This window comes from Aedes aegypti, chromosome 3, assembly GCF_002204515.2.
Source record: "Aedes aegypti strain LVP_AGWG chromosome 3, AaegL5.0 Primary Assembly, whole genome shotgun sequence".
In the NCBI taxonomy this organism is placed as follows: Eukaryota; Metazoa; Arthropoda; class Insecta; order Diptera; family Culicidae; genus Aedes; species Aedes aegypti.
The window spans coordinates 232,848,377-232,871,772 of record NC_035109.1 but is presented as its reverse complement, the minus strand read 5'-3'; the positions used below and the strand labels follow the sequence as shown (position 1 = coordinate 232,871,772).

Here is a 23,396-nt window from a genome sequence, read left to right as displayed (position 1 = left end):
GATACTAATAAAGAATTAAAAATATAATAAAAAAAAATAAAACTCCTGTGAAGGAATTTATACAAATGTGTATAAATACAAAAATGATATCTCTAAGTGCAAAACAGTTTGGCAATGCAAGTTGCTTAAGCCTTACCTTACATCTTCCAATATGTAGAAAAGTTGTTTGAAAAATTCTAAACTTTACTTTTGCGAAATTTATGGTTTCAATAGAGTTGGGTGCTTGAATAAAAAATGTAGAGCGGTCACACTATCACGGGTCATTATTCAATTTGAATAACATGCGGAACAGAGTACCGAATTATCATAAATAGTTGACCCTTAATAATGTGATCAGTGTACATTAAAGCAGGTTTTCCATATAAAGTTACATACCAATTCCAATCGAGATGCGCACACACGTCGACAACACCGAATCACACCCAAAATTTGCTCAGCTGTTTGGAGCTCCACAGGGACCAGAAAAACCTTGATCTGAAAAATATAGTCACGTTTACCCACCCTAATACGACATCTCACGATTGACATCTTTTTCATCGATCGACAGTTGATGAGTTCAACCATAAAGCCTTACGAAGCATAATCCTATTACACCGGAATCAAAATGTCACCGGCAGCAACCGGGCAAGGCTAAAGTGCGCTTTATAATGGTTCCTATTGTCGAAAAGTTTTACTATTTGGATTTGAAGTGAAAGTTTAAAGCGTTTCCCTTCGCGCGATTCCGGCCAGTAGTAGACGGCGACACGTCATCAGGGTACGCACATTTCGCGTCTCCATTCAAATTGGTCGTCGGTGGACAAATATCAGAAGCCAGTGCATGAGACCCCCGAAAACTGAAACGCTACGTTGTGCTGACAAAAAGCATTTACGGGCGGAATGGATTTAATGCCGGTGCGTGCGATGGATGGCTGTATGACTCATGGAACTCGCGAGATGGAGAGCGTAATTGAGTGTTTGGAAGTTTCATAATTTACTAAGAACTAGTGATATGGCATAGCTGTATCTGTATTGGATAACTATTTTCTCAGTTTTTCACTATCAAAAATGTGCATCTTCAAGGCCAAACAATCTTTGTCAAGCTATCAAAATATCCAAGATAATTAGGGAGACACAGGGCAGGTTTGCCACCTGGGACAGGAGTTCCACCTCCAATTTAACATAATTCAAATACTTATTCTACTTTTTAACCGAGGATAAGCATGACTGAAGCTCCAAAAGCGGTTTGTGCAAATACTTTGGAAAAATATACCACAAAAAATAAATAAATGTCTGAACAAAGGTTTGTCTTTTTGGACTTACGAGCTCCTTTCAGTATAGGTATTCAGATTTATGGAGTAAACCAATGCTAATCGGAAACTTTAAGATATACTTTAACTTTAAGATCAAACAACTATGTTCTGTTATGTTAACAGTTCAACGATTAAAGATGAGAGCTTTCCATGCCAAAGTTGCCATTTTCGCATTCGTGTATCGTGTGGCAGATACGATGATACTCTATGCCCAGGGAAGTCAAAGAAATTTCTATTACGAAAAGATCCTGGACCTACCGGAAATCAAACCCAGACACCTTCAGCATGGCTTTGCATCCGCGGACTCTAAACTGGGCAATTTTACCCCATGAGTGCAGCTTTGGCCACTCTTCCCAAACCTTTTGTTGCACGCACCTCGAACGCGGTTCATCGAAAATGAAAGTTGACATTTGCATAAAAGCTGCGTGTGTTCATATTTTTATGTTCCTGTCGAACCACAACCCTCTGCACTTAAGGTGATCCAACGCTGGTTGTATTGCTAGCTCCTATATTAATGACATCCCAACGGACATCGCACCTTTTCAAACAACGCCATCCCTAAGATATCCCTGAAAAAGCGAAAATCTGCTTGTCAAGAGTCAACGAGCTCGCAATTCATTGCCATCGCTGGCTGACTGCTGCCACTGGGTGTGATTTATGTGCTGCGCGTAACGGAACATTAATGAGTAAGGTAGTGTTATTTTACTTTGATTCTGTTTTTGTTTCTTACAGTTCAGCTTTTGGCACCATATGCCAGAAGATATATTCTAGCAGCAGTACGTTATAATAACACATAGGGGAAGAGGTGGTAAAATGAACACCTTAAGGAAATCACCTTGTTTCAGATAGAAAAACGAGGAATTTGTATAGTGCTATCGCACAACATCGAAAATAGGGATGTAATCTATAGCAGCGACATGGATTCAGACTAAAATAGCTAAATTTTCACATATTTTCATCGCTATCAAAAAGCGATGCAAATGTTCACTTTACCTGCACTATGTGGCTAAAATGAACAGCAGTTGGTGGTAAAATGAACATCACGCAAAAAACGTGAGCAAAACAAATTTTGTCTGAAAATTTGCATTGTCCCACCGAAAATATATCCATTAATTATTGTAACCCATTCAAAAAGAATTCTAAAGGTATCAGATTTGACATCATATCATAACGATATTCACCTCACTAAAAAATCTCAAGCCTTCCGAGCTTAAAGTTACGTCAGTTCTAATTTTCAAACGTGGTTTTCTAAAATCTTAGTTTTCGTTGATATTTACACTTCAATTGACCTACGTATCAACTCGAACACTCAGATTTATGCTCTAAATCGTCCGTGCGTGATAAAAATTCATCGAAATTTGTTTTTTCTCGGTAAAAGTAACGGTGTTCATTTTACCACCCCTGTTCATTTTACCACCACTTCCCCTACCTCCCAGTACACAGGCCCGTAATAATGAGCTATCCTTAGTGCATTCGCGATGCATCATATTACAGTTGGACGATGTAAGAATTATTCAATTCAGTTTAGGGGCTGTCCATTGATGACGTATGGGGTTGTTTGAGAAGAAGGATTTAAGATTTGTAACATAACACACAATTTATTTTTGATTTTTCTACAAAACAAATCTTTGGACTTTGGAGACTCATCAAAAATGTGTAACGTAATTTATGAACAGCTCCTTATTTGCATGCCACGAAAGCAATGTAAGACTCTCATTATTATTGTTCACTTGTACAAATACTTTTCAACAACACTTAGTCGTGAGAATGGCGCATTAAAGTCTTGGTTAGATCTTTACACAGAATAATGCTTGAATCACTTTTTATAATTTGAATATTGGTTTAACATCCACATTTTATGCAAGTTTGTAAGTTTTTCGCTACATGTTTACTCGATTTGGATAACGGTGAGAAAAAATCTTCTAAAGTCTCAACACTGTGTCATTCAACTGTGATTTTTGGTATTTATTAGTCAAATCATTTTTAAAAATGATGCAAAAGGATGATGCAACGAAAACGAAAATAAAACGTCTTATTATGAATAAGCAAAAAAGCAATTCAAAATGGATTTTTAAAATTCAAATCTAAAATCTTTTCAAGCTACTTGGGCTCTAAAGCAGAAGTTTATTACACAGAAAAAATGTAATTTAGTAATATGGTGTGATGGGTATTAATGAGCAATTAGTTTAGACTGACTACTCCGTGATTGATCGAAGTCAGTGAATATGCACAAAGAATCAACCAGAAGTTTGGCTGAGATTGGTCATAATCTTTTTCAGTGTGCATAGTTCAGTGCCTCTATTTATTTTTGGCCAATAACGGCGTCGGCCACGTCCTTGCAGTCAGGTGGGTTTGGGGGAAGGAAAAAGAATCTCTGTAGGTATCTTTAAAGAAATCCTTAGTTGAAATTTTATATGAATCTTTGAAAACAATTTTAAAAGAAGTTCATTTAAAAAAAATATGGGAATATATGAAGAAGGTTTTGATTGCATTTTAGAAGACGTTTTGACCTGGGATGATGTCCCAGAGAAATAAAAACTTGATGGAATTAGGTCTTTCTTGAATATTTTCTCAAAGAATTTTTGGAGTAATTTAGATAGTTTCTGAAATAATCTTTAAAGAAATTACATTTCTTTTGTTCTACTTGGAAAAATCCAGGTTGAATTTTTGAGGTATTCCTAACAAAATTCGTGGTGAAATTTCGTAGGAAAATTCGTTGAGAAAATCCTTAGGAAATAATCACTAAATAAACTACTTGAGAAATTTCCAAAGTAATATATGAACATTTGGCCTCTTTTTGATTCCTCTTAGGTCTCTTTTTTTCTGGCAAGATCCCCTGAAAATATCATTAGAACCCTTGGAAACAGTAGAATTTTCTAAACTCAACTCTGTGCACAAAATATTTGCTAACGTTTGTCCTACTCATAATTTCGAACGTGAACGCGCTTCTGGTGGGGAGGATCGTTGGGTCACAGGATTCACTTTGATAAGTGGTTAGACCATGATAAACAATCATTTGTGAAATATAAACATGCTGGTAAATATATTTTTTAGTAAATACCGAATGGTAGGAAATTAATGCCAACACATGGAGTGACGAACCATTCAAAGTTTGTTGAACAACTACAGTAACGCAACATTCTTACCGTTGTCAGGCCATTACGTAAAATATGAGTATATATCAAAAAATGAGTAGTGATATCACAATTTTTTTTCTGCACATTACTCATGCACTCACCACGTAATCCTCGCATGACATGACATTTGAGAAAATGTAAAAACATTAATTAAATGACGTTGATTGAAAAACCTCGTCGATCTATACATGTTATTACTGAGACCCTTAAAAACAGGGGCGCAGCGCCAACATACAGTTGACATGTTAACTAGTCAACAGGGCTGGTTGCGGCTAGTATCTTAAAATATTAACTAAGAGACCTCATGCCAGGAAAACGTGATGAAAAGAGACTAATCATCAACCAATTATCTTTCAGAGTGCGAGGAGATGGAACAGCTGTGCCGGTCTCAAGAAACACGTAAGTTCTATCAGAAGCTCAACGCATCCCGCAACGGCTTCGTTCCGCTAGCCGAAATGTGAAGGGATAAGGATGGGAGCATCTTGGCGTGAGGTGATCGAAAGGTACAAGTAGCACTTCGATGAACACATAAATGGCGCTGAGATCACAGGTAACGAAGGAAATGCCTTCGTGCGGGTGATGGAAACCAACCAGCCCCCACATTGAGGGTGTTTAATGATGCCATTAACCAGCTCAAGAACAATAAAGCTGCTGGTAGGGATGGTATCGCAGCTGACCTCATAAAGATGGGACCGGAGAGGCTGGCCATTTGTCTGAAACGGCTGATAGGCACAATCTGGGAAACATAATAGCTACCGGAAGAGTAGAAGGAAAGGATAATAAGGACTGTTCATTTTATAAAGTGGACACTTTGTTTATGCTATATCTTTTCTATTTATTGATAAAATTATAATCGGTTTTCTCTGCATCGTTCAACTATTCACCTTTTGTACTTTCTACAATGTTATGAAAATATAAAATTTTACAGAATACTTTTGATTGAAGAACTAAAAAATTTTTCCAAAAACTCATAAAACTCATTACGCAAAACAAAAATTATCATTTTTATGAATCAATAGTATGTTAGTATCCTTAATCATTCTACTAAGGGTAGCGCTTTAAAAAACAAATCAATAACACTACGGAACACGTTTTTGTCTCCAGTACCAAAATACCGCTATTCAGTTAATTAAGGGTTGCTGAATCCATTGCCGTTTTCACAAATATCGTAGCACGTCTAGTTTTTGAGATATTAGCTGTTGAAAATGCAAAATATGACTATTTCAGCCAACTTGCATGCAAGTTTGCCAGCTTGAAAGGTAATATATTGGCTTAATTTGCCACAGAATTCAAACTTTATGTGTATAACAATACTTATCATCAAAGTTTGTAATACTTTCGATGCGGAAAAGTTATTTTTCGATGGTTTAGAGAATTGTTGTATGTTGCCATATAAGGGAAACTAAGAATTTTGTATGGAGAATGCAAGCATGTTAAAAAAATTGGTTTAATCGAAATTTAATCGCGCGATTTCAATCAAATTATGTCTGACATGAGAGTTTGAGTTCTATTTTGCATGTTTGGTGGATTAGATTACGAAAAAGTTTGATAAATTGTACTTTTAATTTCATGTAAACATCAATAAAAACAAGTGTTTTATACAATTTTGGCGACCTGTAGCTAAAAATTGTGACGTGCTGGAACATTTCTGAGAATGGAACTAGATTCAGCAACGCCAAATCTACTAGAGACACATAATTTGATCCTTGCGACACGCAAAAATGTCATTTTTGTTACGCTGTGTAATATTTAAACTTTCTCTGATTCTAAGTCATTCTAGTAATTTATCCTTCATCGCCAAATTTACCAAAACACCATCCTTTTGCTCCCAGCAAAAAGGTAAAGTAAAAACCGTATTAAAAAATGGTTTAGATGACTAAAGAAACTAAATTTGTATAAAAGAGAGCTAAATCACGAACCTAAACCGCAATCTTAGGTGTATTTTTTTTTTCTTTTAAAGGTCGTTTTATTAAGAAAGCTCATACTTTTGAAATCTTGTACGCATATTTATCAATCTACAGCAAATTTTAATCGTTTTTCTGCAAATATTTTGATGGGTAATCTTAGAATAAAACATTATGAAAACAATACATGGAAAATAAATTCAATTTCATTACAACAGTGTTCCCATCATTGATGATTGTCATTGTGCTTTGAAAGGTTTTCTGGAAATGAAGCATTTGTTTTTCTATTGTGCTTTAAATGTGACGTAGGGACAAAATTGGCAACTCTTTAATGGCGTTGTTTAATTTTCATATTAATACTATATTAGTATTTCTGTCAGGACGTACTTTTAACCTGAAAATTCTACTCATATCAGTTCCATTTAAATTTAAAATACTTGTCATTAAAAAAATCGGCGTAAAATGATTTTATGATATCTGGAAAATTGTAGCTTCAAAAATAATATGATATTTTTCAGCAAGCTTCTAATTGATGATGCTGTCGTAGGACAAGCATTTTCCGAAAATAAAAAATATTGATTGTAGAGTTTTTCAGCCAATTTCTAATAATCATAAGTTTTGATAACCTCTAAAAATCGACTGTTCTAAACATTGTGCCTTATTAGTGTGAAATATAATTATTTTTGTGACTTTCTTATTATCACAACATTGTACAATATTAATCGAATAATGTGCAGAAAACCGATTGCAATTCGAATATTAAATTAAAAAGATGCATGTTTGAACTGAACAGTCCTTATTCTCCATCTACAAGACAGGCGACAAGTTAGATTGTGATAACTTCCGAGCGATCACCATTCTAAATGCGGCTTACAAAGTATTATCCCAGATCATCTTCCGATGTCTGTCATCTGTATTAACCGAGCTCGTGGACGCGACAACGGACCAGATTTTCACTTTACGGCAAATCCTCAGAAAATATCGTGAATACCAGGTCCCAACGTAACACCTTTTCATCGATTTCAAGGCGGCATACGATAGTATCGACCGCGTAGAGCTATGGAAAATCATGGACAAGAACAGCAGGACTACAAGGTTATGAACTCTCGTGCCTGTTGTTCAATATTGCGCTAGAAGATGTAATGTGGAGAACCGGGGTACGATTTTTACGAGATCCAGTCAATTTGTTTGCTTCGCGGATGATATGAACATTGTCGGCCGAACATTTGAAAAGTTGGCAGATCTGTACACCCGCCTGAAGCGCGAGGCAGCAAAGATTGGATTGGTGGTGAATGTGACCAGAAAAGTACATGCTTGCGAGGTGGTCGTACTATGGCCTCCACAATAAGCTGCGGTCAAAAAGATTCACAACCGCACCAAATGCACCATGTACAAAACGCTTAAAAGGCCGGTAGTCCTCTACGGGCTTGAAATGTGGACGATTCTCGATGAGGACTTGCAAGAACTTGAAGTCTTCGAACGTCGGGTGCTTAGGACGATCTTTGGTGGTGTGTAGGAAAATGGTGTGTGGCGTCAAAGGATGAACCACGAGCTCGCCTAACTCTACGGCGAACCCAGTATCCAGAAGGTGGCCAAAGCTGGAAGGATACGATGAGCAGGGCATGTTGCAAGAATGCCAGACAGCAACCCTGCAAAGATGGTGTTCGCCTCGGATCCGGTCGGTACAAGAAGGCGTGGAGCGCAGCGGGCTAGGTGGACGGATCAAGTGTGTATCGATTTGAAGAGCGTGGGGCAGAACCGAGGATGGAGAGATGCGGCCACGAATCGAGTGTTGTGGCGTGAAATTATTGATTCAGTGTTATCTGTTAACTAAATAAATGAAAATGAAATATTGAACATCTGAACAACTTTGCCGAAGATTTCATCTTTCCAAATGGTCAGGTTCCTAAAATATTCGCAACACAAAAGTTTTATGCTCACTAGCGTCGCCTTGAGGCAAAATCTCGAATTTCTTGCCTCAAATAAAGATATACCTTGAGCTAAATAACTCATACCCACTAGTGTCACCTAGTAATCAAATTTCGAATACCTATTAGAAATTGTGTTCTACTCGAACCATATATATAAAGAGCATTCATTTTATGTAACTTCTACATACATTTGTTGATATTATCGCATTCTAAGAGCTATACTGTAAACAAACACTGTCGAGTATGGTTCTGTAGAAGATTTTTGAGGAATATGTTTTGGTTTGGTTTCCATAGTTATCTTTGTTGCCAAATTATGGCATTTAAATCACAAATGTTGTACAAAGTACAACAACGCGACAGCTCGAAGGTAAAAGAATTCTGCACTGATTTACTCTATTTTCAAGTTATTAAGTTATGTTATTATTTCAGGTTTGATGCTTTTTTTTAATTTCTTTATTAATATCATTCCAAACATTACAATCATTTCTTATATCTAGGTGTTCTGTGTTATTAGACAACACTATCATCCTAATTTGGTAAAACAAATAATTAACATTTTGTTACCAACATATTACATTACATTTGCCGTAGCAGTTCAGATTTTTTACAGGTGAGTTGATTTCACCAGCTAGGTTTGATGCTTTTGATTTTCAAATGATTTAAGTAATAATATAGGGCGTAATCTCTTCATAATCGAGACTGATTAGCTTCATATTCAAGATGAAACCCTTGAGTTTTAAGTAATTTAGCTTAGATTCATTTCGAGTTTAGATTGATAATTTTCGTTTCACTGTATTTTCCAGTGTTTCATATCTGATTCCCTTCATTTCCAAGCAGTTTAGGACTGATTCTGTTGCAGAACACGTTTTTGTCTCAAGCACCAAAATAGCGCTTATCAAAATACGAGTTGCTGAATCCATAGCCATTTTCAAAAATACCATAGCACGTCTAGTTTTTGAGATATTGACTGTTGAAAATACCAAAATTGACTATTTCAGCCAACTTGCATGCAAGTTTGTTAGCTTGTATGCCATTTTATTTGCTTAATTTGCCACATTATGCATACTTCATGTGTATAACAATACTTATCAACAAAGTTCATAATACTTTCGATGCTCAAAATATGTTTTTTGTGGGTTAAAAAAGTATTGTATTTTGCCATATAAGAAAAACGAAGAATTTTGTATGGAGAATGCAAGCATGTTGAAAGATTCGATTTTATCTAAACTTAATCATGTAATTTCAACCAAATTAAATCTAAAATAAAAGTTATAGTCCTATTTTGCATGCTTGGTGGTATTGATCACAAAAAAAGTTGGATTAATCATACCTAAAATTTATTTAAACATCAATGAAACCAGTGTTTATACAACTTTTGCGAACTGTAGCCAAAATTTGTGACATGCTGGAAGATTTCTGAAAACGGTATCAGATTCAGCAACCCCTTATCTGCTAGAGACATTATTTGATCTTTGAGTCACGCAAATATGTCATTTTTGTTACGCTGTGTATTCTAATGATTCAGGTCTAATTCACTCCGTGTTGAGGTCTGACTTACATCATAAACAAAAAGTAATAGTTCTGAAACACTTCATATTCCAGTGATTCCGTTCAGATTCACTTCATTCCCTAGTGGGTATTCAAGACTATTTTATTCTATTCTATTCTATCCACTGACTGTTGCAGTACTTTACAGGTGAGTACGTATTTACGACGGGTAGTGCACATCCACCCTCAGAAAACGGGGAAGGCTCCATCTCGTGCATACTACCTTTTAGCCCCACTCTTCTCCTTGAATTAGCTTTAAAAATTTCGTAATTCGGTTGGCTAGTTTCTGAGCCATTTGAAGCAATTCTTACCTTTTGGCTATTCAACGTTATTTCCGTTCGAACTTTTGTTATTAAATCTTTTCTCATGAATTCGCCCAAAACAAATTTTGTTTTGTATCAAGCATTAATATACCAGCATTAACTTAATTTTAGATTTTTCGTTGCAATATTGGCCGTTGAAATGCATCAATGAAAGTTTATCAACTTGTACGGCGCTTCATTTGTTTAATTTTCCACAGAATTCAAACATACTGTGTTTAAGAGTAGTTATAAACACAGTTTTTTCTTCTTTCGATGCACAGAAGCTATTTTTTAAGCTTAAAAAAAACATTGCAAACATCTTGTCATTTCAAAGAAACTAAGAATTTTGTATGGATATGGCAAGCTGTGATTCAAGGTTATAATTTAAACCAAAGCATATATGGTCGGCGTTAAGTCAGAATGGACCAAGTGACATTTTTGATATTTCGTGAAAAATGGGTTTAAAGTCTAACGCTCTGTAATTTTTGAACTCGTTAAAATTTTGGTTCAATATTTCTACACGTCTCTATGTTACTTTCAAACAATATAATGTGAAGTGATAATCATGAAAAATCACAATCCAAACCTCTGATAGAACGATTTTTTTATTGACTATGTGTACTTGGTCCACTCTGACTGAACTCAAGACCATCTTTCAGTGAGTTGGTTCACTCTGACTGAACAATTTCTGGGAAAATAACAATCATTTAATGCTTGCATGGTCATATTGGGTGCATATCTCTAAGATAAACAGATTATCAAGACCCTTCGACACCAGTATCGTAAATTCTTAAATAATTCATATAGTAAATACCAAAATCAGTGGCATTACGGTAGCTTGAAAATTAAGGTTTCGCAGGGTCAGGGCATTGAAGACCAGAAATATTCAAATATGCGTTCAGTCAGAGTGGACCAAGTGAAAATCTTGAGTACCAGCCAAAATATGCTGGTCCAATAAGCGGGTCCTAGGACATGCCATACATACACCATAGAACTACCGTAAACTTCTATCGGACTCGGAAATTTACTCAAAAATGCAGTAATCAATCATTTTATTGCTTTTCAACAGTTGGTTCGCTCTGTCTGCACAGAATTTGTTGCAATTTCTGACCACCCATCCGAATATAGTAAATGGTCGAAAATCAAAATCAAATGCATCGAATTAAGTAATATTTATAAATTTCTATGGATGGATAAGTAGAAGAATGATTCGATGTCGAAAAATCTGCCAAATCTCCCGAAATGTTTTTCATTTCGTCGCATTCCTCAGCGTGCTGATCATTTTCGCTGTTATGGTAATAAGCACTTGGTCCATTCTGACTGCACACTTTTATCGATATTTGTTGATCATCCAAAGTAAATTTATTACATATCTCTCGCAGTTTACAGCATTTTTTAATTCTGATCAAAGTGTAACGGAGGTAAGGTAATTTTGCATCTAATGAGAGAATAATCTAATTTTCTCAAGTTTTGTACTTGGTCCCCTCTGACTTAACGGCGACCATATCAAGGTTAAAATATTATTTTCCAATTTTGTTGCATTGAAACATTAAAAAGATTGATAAATCAAAGTATGAATATTAGAGTGGCTCAAAAAATCGTTTTTGCTCCACACCGCTCATTCGATTCTAGATCAAATTCTGAGTGTCCTCTCAAAGTTTGAGCTCATTTGGATGAAAACTGAGACTGCACAAGCCCTTTAAAGTTTATATGGGAATTACTATGAGAAAAGCAACCAATTCATTCAATCGGTCATAGTGTTTGCCTATGTGCTCTTGGGGATTAGAACTACGTTGATACTGTGAGATACATTTATCAGCTACAACCTTGCCGAAGACCGTTTTCAAATCGGACGCCTCAGTAATAAGTTATTGATTTATATCCAGTCACAAATTCTTCAGCACTGCTCATTTAACTTCTGAACAGGCAACATTGCTCCACCTGGCGCGAAAGATAGCACGCACAAATCATGGCTACTATGTTTACAGCATACATCCAGTGATTCCTGCAGAACAGCTCAATAATTATACCCAAAGTTTTACAACTCATTCAAAAATCAATAACTAATTACAGGAGCGTCCGATTTACAAACGGTCTTCGGCAAAGTTGTAGCTGCTTATTGTTTCTCACAGTATCAACGTAGTTCTAATCCCCAAGAGCACATGGGAAAACACTATAACCGATTGAATGAATTGGTTGCTTTTCTCATACTAATTCCCATATAAACTTTGAAGGGCTTGTGCAGTCTCAGTTTTCATCTAAATGAGCTTGAACTTTGAGAGGACACTCAGAATTTGATCTAGAATCGAATGAGCGGTGTGGAGCAAAAACAATTTTTTGAACTACTCTAATGAATATCATGTGAATAGTGATAAAATCATTATGATGATAGTGATGATTATGATGGTCACGCCAATTATGAACAAGTTGAACCAGATTAGCAAGCAATAATTAGTATGATTATTTTTACAAATAATGCGTCCGAATGCAGGTCAATTTGGGGATGGGAGGGAACTGTTAACGTGTTACTTGCTTAATGGAAGCCGATGATCTATGGGTATCTTGCAGAGTTAATTAAGAATCATGTTTAGACAAACTGAACTCTAAAAATATAAATTGCAAGTTGTCTAGTTGTAGCATTAAGGCTCAAGTAAAAAAGGTGCAAAAGTCAAAACTGAAAAAGCAGTTTTCTCCTTTTAAATAAAAAAATCAATGAAAATAAAAACACACAGTTGTTTTATTTGTCAAATGAAAGAGCTGTGTAGAAGAGAAGATTGCTTTTTTAGTTTTAACTTTTGTACTATTTTTACTTAGGCATTAAGGCGATAAAAAACCAGTGATGTATTGAATTTCTCGATTTTGCTGGCCGGAAGCAAGTTTATAAGGATTTTGAATGCCCAATTTTGAAAATTCCCTCTGCAAAATGAGTAACTGTTATTATTAGTCATTTGTTTAATTTTTATATTGACAAAACCGTTAGTCTTGAATGCATCTTACAGTAATACCTAAGCCATCATATTAGCCCAAAGTTCAAGTTCAAATTAAAACCCTGGCGATGATTTTTTTCATTCATCCTACCTTACCAAGAAAAATATAAAAAGCTGGTTATCGTTTTTTGTTGATAGAGTAAAAGCACCGGTAAGGTAAGGAAAAGGTAAATAAAAATTATATGGCAAGCCGTATTTATAAGGTACAGTGGGGGAAGTGTATCAGTGGGGTAAGTGGATCATTCGTCAATATTAAGCATAAATACTTAAATATGTTGAATGTTTTCGCACCATTGCTTCGTTTTAGGTTATATTCTTACGCCCACACTGATACTATTGCAAAACTGGTACTACACGTACACTAACACAAGCAAACTTGTTAGCTGCTAAAATTAATTAATTTGAAAATTGTTTTCCATCAATCAAAAATCCATTGCATCTCTGTCTAAAATCGAATACTATTATTTTTTTCGACACGTGATGAGCATTTCAGTTCTAATTGAATAAACGACAATGAAAAAATGTGGTTTATATAAATAAATACAGATATATTGTACATGGTACACTTACCCCTACTTTTTAATGGGGTGGGGTAAGTGGATCAAGTATTATTATTTGGCAGACTACTAACGAGTATTTTTATAAGTTTTAATAACCGCATATGTTGTTTTCCTTTATTTTTTCCATTCCCAGCTTAAATTTGTCAAATTGATCAAAGAAAATTTGAATTAATCCACCTTGAAGTTTTTTTGACCTCTCCGGTATAAAAAAAAATAATAATTTCAAAATTCACACGAAATTTTTCGTGGTTTGCCTAAGCTGAGTTGCAAAAGAGCAAAATATACTATTATTGCAATTGAAAGCATAGTATAGTACCTTATTTGACCATGTATATTGATCTAGACAGATGATACAAATATATTCATTAAAAGTATAGAAGGATTTTAATTTCTTATTTAAAAGTTAATGTCATTTATATTTTTAAACTACATTTTTTAACGAAAATATCGTTAGGAATAATCCTACGATACTTATGTATAACTTATGTGTATAAATGGATGAATTTTCTCCAAATTATTATAGTTACCATATTGTTTTTTATTCGATTACTGTGAACTAATGTATACATATGTTTTATTATTTTTTGATTGAATAAAGAAGCTTATTAATTTTAAAGTAATATAATGTAACATTACTAGCACTAATAACAATAACGGGAGAAATATCATTCTTACTATACATAATTACACCACATTTGTTTTGAGAACAGATTTTTTTTATTGGTGATCCACTTACCCCACCATGGTGGGGCAAGTGGATCATTTGGCGCAAATTTTTAAGTCCCTCATACTCAATACATAACAATCAGAAAAATCGAAATAAATGACGATTTTAACAATATTAGTCCCTCATTTGTAATCCACAGAAAAAAATTTGAATTACATTATTCACCTTAGCTGTACATAACAATGAAGTTGACTCTTGATTTTTGTGTATCCACTTACCCCACGGTACCTTACTACAAATATATCAAATGCAAGCTTTCAATCCATATTATGTATGTAAAATATCAAAACCGAGCTAAATCCATGTTTTCACTTTAAAAATCTCGTTGGTCAATATAGGCCACCAGAACCAGTTTCGGCCAGAGATTTAACTTCAAAGCCTAAAGTGGCCAATCACATTTATTTCTTATGAGAGTGGCCAAATTAGGAGTACCCTGGCTAAATAAGGTGTATGGGAGTCAAAATTATAAGGAAATGAACTGTTTTCTTATGCTTTGAATCAATTCGGACAAGTAAATGAATGTAGCTCTATCGTGTGAATGTGATCTACTGAACACAAAAGGTTCCGTGCCGATTGGTCATGTAAAACGGTGTATAATCCACTATGGCTAAAACTGGCGTATGGCCGAAACCAGTGCTTCTACCCTATATTTAACAAATATTTTCATGTAGACAGCATGGAAAAATGCCAAGGTGATGCCAATCTTAAAACTGGACAAAAATTCCTCCTGAAACTTCTAGCTTTCGTCCAATCAGCTTACTTTCCTTCATCAGTAAACTTTTTGAAGAGGTTTTTGAACAGGTTTGGGGTGGGGTTTAGGGTTTAGGGTGAAACATCTCCAAATCAAAATATGGCCGTCATAATGGCCGACTTGTGCACCTACTCGCATTTTCAAAGGCACTCAACTGAAGAAATAGTGGACAAACAATCATGATCTTCTTATTTTAATCTTTCTGCTAGTGCCGAAGCAATAATAAGAAGCACACTGCGTCCTTCATCAGATAAGTGCTTTTAAAGTTGTAGTGTAATCTTGAAAGTTAGATTCCAAGCTGTTTCACCTGGAATGAACGGTAAAAAAATCAACAAACGTTCACTAGAAATTCGTAAAGAATCTTTAGGTGTTTTTCTCATTTCCTTAGCTTGCGAAATCAGCTATAAATCCCTAATCCTACACTGATAGCCACAGATCGCTTGGGTGAAAGCACTGTGAACTTGATCTAAATATACCGACAATGTATATCAAGACACTTTTCTCATTATACATAGAGAATACTTACTTTGCAGGACGCCGATCCATTTTGTCTAACAGCTGATGCATTGCCAACAACGATGACGCTGCATTTCATTGAGAGGAGCGATCCGGCATCTAATATAGTAGCCACTCATAAGCAAGGCAGAAACAAACGAGGATTAGCACAGGAGGAAGAGAAGACCACCATGAAGAAAACACGTTTTCGTTTTATTCACCTTTTAATACATTCTTTATTTGATTTCTTACTTTCAAAACAGACTTTTCAAGCTGAGAAAAATACAGTACTTGTATAATCGTGTGTGTGTGTTTTTGTTTCAGGTTTGTATGTGTTCTACGCTTTAATAATAGAATTTTCAGTTTTCGTTTATCAGGAAAAACTAGCCAAACTTGCATCCACGATCGTTTGCTTTAGAATGATACATGACAACAACAGATCAAAAGAAAAAAACTTTTTAAGGATTCAATAAAACATCCAAAAACAAATTACTGTTTTTCCCGTTCATTTAGCTAATTTGAGAGAAAACTTACTTTCTAGTAGTAGTCCACAGTTTTACAGTATAGCATTAGCCTAAAACATGGTAACGAATCCGTCTCAGTTTCTACGGTTTTTTTAAGTTTCCCTAGCTGTGAGTTTTATGTATATACGAATATTAGTTTCGATTCTCACCGTTTGCGGATGATTAAGATTTGCATATCTACTCCATCAGACATTAATATTCATAAAAAAGGAAATAAAGGTACTTTGTCGCCTTGTGTTTCGATAAACTATTCTGATTATTAATATTTAGTACGGCTGTTTGAGTCTTGTCACTTTCGATTTTTTCCATTCTTTGTTGTCTTGTCTACTACAAACTAGAATTCTAGATCACTTTCTCTATGCAAAATTGGTCTAGTTACACCTTTTGCTACCGAGCTTCTCTGAACCAGTGTGCGCAATACATGGTGCTTATCAGTCTGGTTCGATTTCGGTCTACTAAAATTATTATTGCAGCGATCTCCGAGGGATTTTGCGGAATTAAATTTACACAGTGGTTGGATTTTTTTTCTGCGTTTGGTCGCTTGATACAAGAGTATACATAAATAGATGTCTTTTTATCTTTGTATGGATGTTTTACATAGCTGATTGAATGGATGAGATTTTCTACACAGTTTATCCTAACAAGCTGAGATTGGTAACTTCGGTTCTTAATGATCACGTTTTTCACTGTTTACGAAAGAAATACATTTAGTGAATCCTATAAATACAGATAGCCATGGAAAGGGAAACAGAAGATAATCTGAGGCAAATTGTGACTGACCTTGGGTTTTTGCTGCATTTTACGATTTTTTCTATACAATGAATCTTCTCAAGTTACGAATAAACGAGCAAAGGAAACAACAAAATTTCAGCTGAAGAAATATTTCTTTCTGTCGAGCAAACATAACACTTGGTTTATAAGCCGTTTTCTAAACATTTATTCAACATTCACAAACGAATAAAATATTAATCTTAAAAAAAGGTGGTGATAATAATAATAAAAACAAGTCTTATGGAAGCTGTCCTGTGTTAAGTAGAAAATATAACTTTCTTGCACTTTAGCAGCTGAAGATGGTAAATAAAATTGATTAAGTATATGTACAGGTAATCCATTTCCATCCAAAAAATAAATCAGCTTTGCCTCGCTTAGCTCAACACTTACAGTTTTCTTCCCCATCGTTTTCAAAGGGAAGTTAACACATTTCTACACATACTGTCTTTGGTTCAACGTTCATCAAAATGGTCCAATTTCAAGTGAAACTATATCCATCAGTTCCAATACAAATCGTACATAATCTTCCCCGTCGCCAGGTATCTAATTATATTTACAAAGATTTTCAATCTACAAATTTCCACTAAATAATGCGCGATTTGCGTTTTAATTTACTACAAACTAGGGACAGACCACTTCACGTTATGAAGAACAGGAGGGGGTGAAGATGATTACATACAATAAAATCACTAAATCTACATATGATCACCCATGTTTGATAGATTCAACGCACTGCGGCAGATCTGATTGATCTCTGGATTGCTGTGGTTCATCAGATGCATGTAGAGTTGTTTGTAGAGTTGAATTTCGTTGTTCTTCTCTTCGATCTTCCGCAGCAAGAGGTCCTTTTCTTTGATGAGAGTTTTCACCTTTTCTTCGACTTCTCGCGATCGCACCTTGGCTTTCTCGCGAGACTTCCGTACTGCAATGTTGTTCCTTTCGCGCCTTCTTCGGTATTCGTCAGTTCCTTTGTCTACCGACTTTGGAACCGACTTTCGGGCAACATGGGGTAACATTTTGTTGTGTTTGGTAAGATTTGCCAGATGGGCAGCTCCGGCAAGATGAGGCAAAGCTTGGTGATGCAACACCGTGGCCGGAGTCAGGTTTGAGAAGGTGTTTCCATTACCATTGGTAACGTAGTTTCCCGTACCGACGCCACCACCACCGCCTGCTAGCTGATAGGTCGTATTACCCATGAACTGTGCTCCACTATTCTGCAGCTGGCGACGGTACTCGTTGGGATCTACGGGCTCTTCTTTGATGTTAGCTGACTCCGAAGAACCTACACTGCTGTTCTCGTCACTCGAAGTGTTAGCATAGGTTGCACCAGTGTGAACTGGTTGTGGCATGTAGGCCAGAGATCGTTGATAGCTGTTTCCATTTGTGTGCTGAGACAATCGAGCTTGCTGTAACTGAAGTGCCTTAGCAGCCGCTGTCTGAACCAAAGGGTTTGGTACGCTACCATTGGTACTACCAACGGTAACCATTTCGGTGAAGATACCGAGGGCCTCCGGGTCACGGAACTGATCATCGATCAGATGTTGGAGGTCCAAAGAAATTTCTTGAGATGTAAGCTCGTCTAGTTCACTCTGCGAATACTGAATTTGCTGAAGCATCTGCTTGGACAGAATATTCCCGTTGGCCAATGCATTTCCATTTGATTGTGCGTGTTGATTCAGTTGAGCCTGTTGCTGCTGCTTCAAAGCCAACGTATTCTGGTTGACTGCCGTCGGGGAGTTGTTGTTATTATTGGGCGTCGAAGCATTATTGTTGTTGGTGGTTGTGCTGTTCGCTGCCATTGTTAATTTTTTGATATCACTTCGCACTTGAATTTGATTCGTATCGTACATTTGAGGCGATTCCATATTTTGCTAGACACTACACACAGATTCTTCCAATGTAGGCTTCAAAGTCCTTATATGTTCAATTGCACGAGAAAATTCTTATTGTTTTCCGATTGCACTTTTCCTTCGAGGATAATTTTATTGCACTGCTTTTTCTTCGAGTTTTTTCCAGTCCATGTCACACTGTTTACAACAAAACATCAACAGTCCATTTCCGTCACAATTTTTAAAAACCCAGAATATTCAAAATATCCACATTTTCATTTTCTTCGGTTGTAAATCCAAAAGTAGAAATAATCCATTGTTATCCTGGCGTCAAACTCCAATGATAAAATTCAGCTTCCTGCTAATCAACGGTACTGCACGATCCCGGAAAATCCTTGAGAGCGGATTCGCGTGCCACGAAAACAATTCACCGTCAGGATTGCAAAATTCCGAAAATAGCTTGAGATTGTGCGCGCGGAATCCCAAAGCTTGTTTGCTCCCAGCGTCGCGGCGTGTTTTTCTTTTTTTGCGAAAGATGTTTATTGGTGGTTCACTTTCTTAAGACTGAAGTCTTAAGACTATGATGCAACTTGTTATATATTAACAACTTCTTCTTCACAACCCAATCACGGTGTCTCTCTCACTCTGTCCCACTAAGCACCCGTTGTCGACCCGAGCGCCGTCTGTGCACTTTCTCACCGACTGACACACTACTGGGTTGCTGCAAGTAGCCCCCCTTTGAGTATAGGTGTACTACAACTACTACTACTACTACCACTCAAGGGACACACCACAGGCAGAGGGGTTGTTCTGTTTTGCTTAGCACCGATCTTCTCCCACCTCCTTGAACCGTTCTTCACCACCGAACTTCGGCTAATGTCCGAATCAGACGTCAAAAACCAAGAAACTCCAAAACGACCAACCAAATCCACTAACCGAGGAAGAGAAAGAACAGCCTTCAGCCGCCGAGAGAGAGCGCGCGCAATTTTCGCTGTTGACAGTCGGATGGCCTAGACTTAAGTGAGGCAAAACAGTATTAAGCAACCTGGTATCAATCGAAATAAAAAAGCAAAACTCTTTCTCGCGAACGTAAATTCTCTCCGCATGCAGAACGCCACAGCAAGCCGGTCGTCATCATTGCCTTCGTCGGTCGGGTGTCGGCCGCATCTTTGTAACGGCGAGTTTGGGGTAGGGCGGTCTCGTCACGGACCCGATTCACCACCGCAGCACCGGTCATCGTATTCGCATCGAGTGTGGCCCGAGCGGGTGACAGTATGACTTTGAGAGTGAGAGTTTCCTCATACCGGAGTGGAGTTTGAACCCATCGCGTCGTAATCGCCTTCGCCACGCGGTTGGTCGGTTCTTTTGCTTGTGACGGAATAACGGCACTCTCACTCTCCGTTGCTCTCGCGTAATATCGCTACGAAGCGCGCGCGACTTTGTGCGAACTGTTATTCAGTGGCCCCAGAAGCAGCATGGACGAACAGGCGTCGGTGCTCTATGCGCTTATTAGCGATGACGTTCGAGTTGGGTTTCTCGCCTCTCGTAGAATCTTTCGCGTAGGCTGTGTAGGTGGGATGGTATGGAGGAAAAGAGATGCGTTCCAAACTTGGCCACTTGTTGAATGTGGATGATTGTTTGCCGTCTAGAAGTGATGCTGTTCTCATTGTTTTCATTTTTCACTCTACGATGGAGTATTTAGTTGATGAAAATAATTACAATCATGCAGTTTAGTATTTGACTATTTCAAAAACAGTTAGGTCTCTCATAAGACGCTGACACCTCTTTTCCACTCACCGCAATTTTTCATCCATTTTCAATATGATGAAGCTGAATTTTCGTTTGTGGTCGAGCGGATTATGAACTTATTAACTAAGTACTTACTGAATCGATTGGCCACAGCCGATAAATTTTGGAGGCGTATAGTGGGTGGCATGGAGATCTGACTGTACCTACATTGTAGTAGAAAAATGATTAATCAAGCATTGATTTTCATACAAGAAACTCATTCATCGTTCAAAAAATTCTCTAATTTGATTATTTGACTTGACATAAATAATAAATGATACAAATCAACATTAAATTCTATATAGGTATGAAACACGTTGAACGTTCTCAATGAAATCCACTAATATGATGACTATTATTTGTAATCTAAAATTGGCTAAATAAAAGTCCCAAATTCTGAACAAAACTCATAATCCAAACATTCGAATCTTAATAGTTTTTCAGATTATTTACTCAAATATTTTTCAGGGTTCATTAACCTTCCTATTGACAGCATATTTTTCACACAAAAACATTTTTACATTGCGATTTATTGTATTATATTATATTGCGATTATTTATCATTTTTCAACAAGTTCTTATAAAACTGTTCCACTTGTAGAGACTGTGTCGATTTTGATCATTGGTCAAATTAGATAGTTTTCATGATAGAACCTCCGTGGCATCAATCCCAGATACAGTAGTAGTACAAATAGTAGGCGTTTTATATGAAGTGGACGGATTTAGATTAATTTTCTTAGATGTACTGATTTCGATTCCTCACGGTACAACAATTCTTTGTTTCTTCCAAACTGGTAAATTTGGGTGTCATACTTAACCATTTTCAAATCACAACTCAGAGATGATCGAGCGGAATTATTTGAGGGTATCGGGAACGAAGATTTCTTAATCTAATTGGCCTGGGTTCGGAATCTCTCGAATTGTTTGAAAAAATGTTCACGGCAAACTCACCTCAACTGCTATCCAGGTGGTCAGTTTCCTGGCAATTATTCCGCATGGCCACTTCTGAATGTGTTTGTTTGTTTGTTTGTTTATTAGAGACCTTTTAACCGCTTGGTCATTCAGGTCTTGGGTATAAGATTACAGGGTTTATTTACTTAATGGATAGTATAGTATAGTAATCTGGTCCGTCCTTCATACAGGGCTGATTGCGGCCCTGGCTGCCTTGGTCGCCTGCTTCTGCAGCTGGTTTTTGATTAGCCTGGATTGACTGTTTCATCGGTTTCCTCTGAGTCTGAATGGATATACTCTATTTGATCACACGGTGTCATTTCGGTGATTCCTTTCTTCTTCCTGGGGGGTGATTGTATGGTGTTTTCTTGGCTCCTCATATATTTAGGGGCTCCCTTATAACCGTAAAGTTTCAGCATTTGCTCCAGTTTGATGCAGTTCTCCTTAAGTTTTTCAACTTCTTTTTCAGCCTGCTTTCTTCGGTGTTTTTCTTCTTTGTACGAAGTTGCGAGGTGTTCGCATCTTTTCTGTAGTGCTAGCATATTTTCCTCCATTTGTTCCATTTTCTTAACTTTTTCTTGAATGGAGTTATTCAGCTCCTCTTTATATTGGTTCAGTTTTGCGTCAAATTGTAGTTCCAGTTCATTTTTCAGGGTCTCAGCGTATGTCTTTTTTTCTTCGTTTAACTCATCGATTTTTGCACTTTGAGCACTGTTTTCTTCTGTAAGCCTTTTCACTTCTTCGTCGATCGAAGCTTTGACGGTGTTTGAGTACTTGGTTTTGAGTCCTTCTTCAACAATATTCCTGGCTTCCCAAAAGGTAATGTTCCTGTCGATTTTTAGCTTTGTGATTTGTTTTTCCTTAGCAAGCACTGGACACTCCTTGGCGAAAGCGCCATGCTCATTTTTACAGTTCACACATTTGGCTTCGTTGTTGCATTCATCGTGGAATGCTTCACCACACTTGCTACATTTTTTTTCACTATTGCAGTCCTTGCTAGTGTGTCCGAACTTGAGGCACTTGAAGCACCTTAGCGGGTTCGGGTACCATGGCCGGGTCTCCAGTAACAGATATCCTAGTTTTATTTCCTTGGGAGGACAGATTCCCTTCACGGTCAATATGAATATGCCGGTGGGGGTTTTGTTGTCCTCCGGGCCCTTCATAATTTGTTTTACTTCCGTTATTCCTTGTTCTTTTACGATTGTTAAAATAGCGGCGTCTGTATCATTTTTCACATCACGGCAAAAGACGACGACTTTGCACGAGTTCAGTGATTTGTGCTCGTATACCTTGACCGTTATTTCATCAGCTAGTTTGCTTATTTTAGCCAAGTTTTTGGCTTGGCTCTCGTTCCGCACTGTTACGAAGATTTTTCCATCCTTGGTCTTCTTTGCAGCAATGACTGTTCCACAATAACTTTGGATGGTCTTCTCCACTAGCACTGGAGACACGCCATGAAGATTTTTGCCTTCCTCTTGTCTTTCAATCACCATAATTTTTTCTCTGGAACCTCCGCCAGAGGTTTTCCCCAAACGGGGGAAACTAAGGTTGTTCATCTGGCTCGGTTATCGCCAGCTGATTTTAATTTAATTTGCACTCGCATATGCTATTCACTAAGGTTGTTCACTTTGTGTCTGAATGTGTAAATCAAAAAATTGACATACAATCATACCTCGACATAACGTAACTCGATACAACGTAACTTTTATCGCGAAATAACTTATTTTTTTATTGGCTCCCATTATTTTTTCTAATTTTTACTTGAGAAAAAAAATATTTATGAACTATAATAAACATTCTTGAAGATTCAAACAACTTATAATACTAAATAAGAGCAATTCAAACGTTTACTATCAATACAATCATAAATCGATATCGAGAGAGCTCAATGTTAAAACACCA

General features: G+C 36.8%; 2 protein-coding genes across 2 annotated transcripts; both read right to left on the bottom strand.

Annotated features, from left to right (window-relative positions):
- Nucleotides 1–15,836: 15,836 nt before the first annotated feature.
- Nucleotides 15,837–19,787, bottom strand: LOC5576246 (CCAAT/enhancer-binding protein). The gene has a single exon (XM_021849793.1). It carries the CDS (start codon nt 18,789–18,791, stop codon nt 17,622–17,624), a length of 1,170 nt encoding a protein of 389 aa, XP_021705485.1. The 5' UTR covers nt 18,792–19,787; the 3' UTR covers nt 15,837–17,621.
- Nucleotides 19,788–21,739: 1,952 nt separating this feature from the next.
- LOC110678149 lies at nt 21,740–23,050 on the bottom strand. Its single transcript, XM_021850768.1, has one exon. It carries the CDS (start codon nt 23,048–23,050, stop codon nt 21,740–21,742), a length of 1,311 nt encoding a protein of 436 aa, XP_021706460.1.
- Nucleotides 23,051–23,396: the final 346 nt, after the last annotated feature.

What these genes read in the sequence shown, in the direction of transcription:
- LOC5576246 (XM_021849793.1), bottom strand. Translation starts at nt 18,791, where the DNA reads ATGGAATCGCCTCAAATGTACGATACGAATCAAATTCAAGTGCGAAGT.
- LOC110678149 (XM_021850768.1), bottom strand. Translation starts at nt 23,050, where the DNA reads ATGAACAACCTTAGTTTCCCCCGTTTGGGGAAAACCTCTGGCGGAGGT.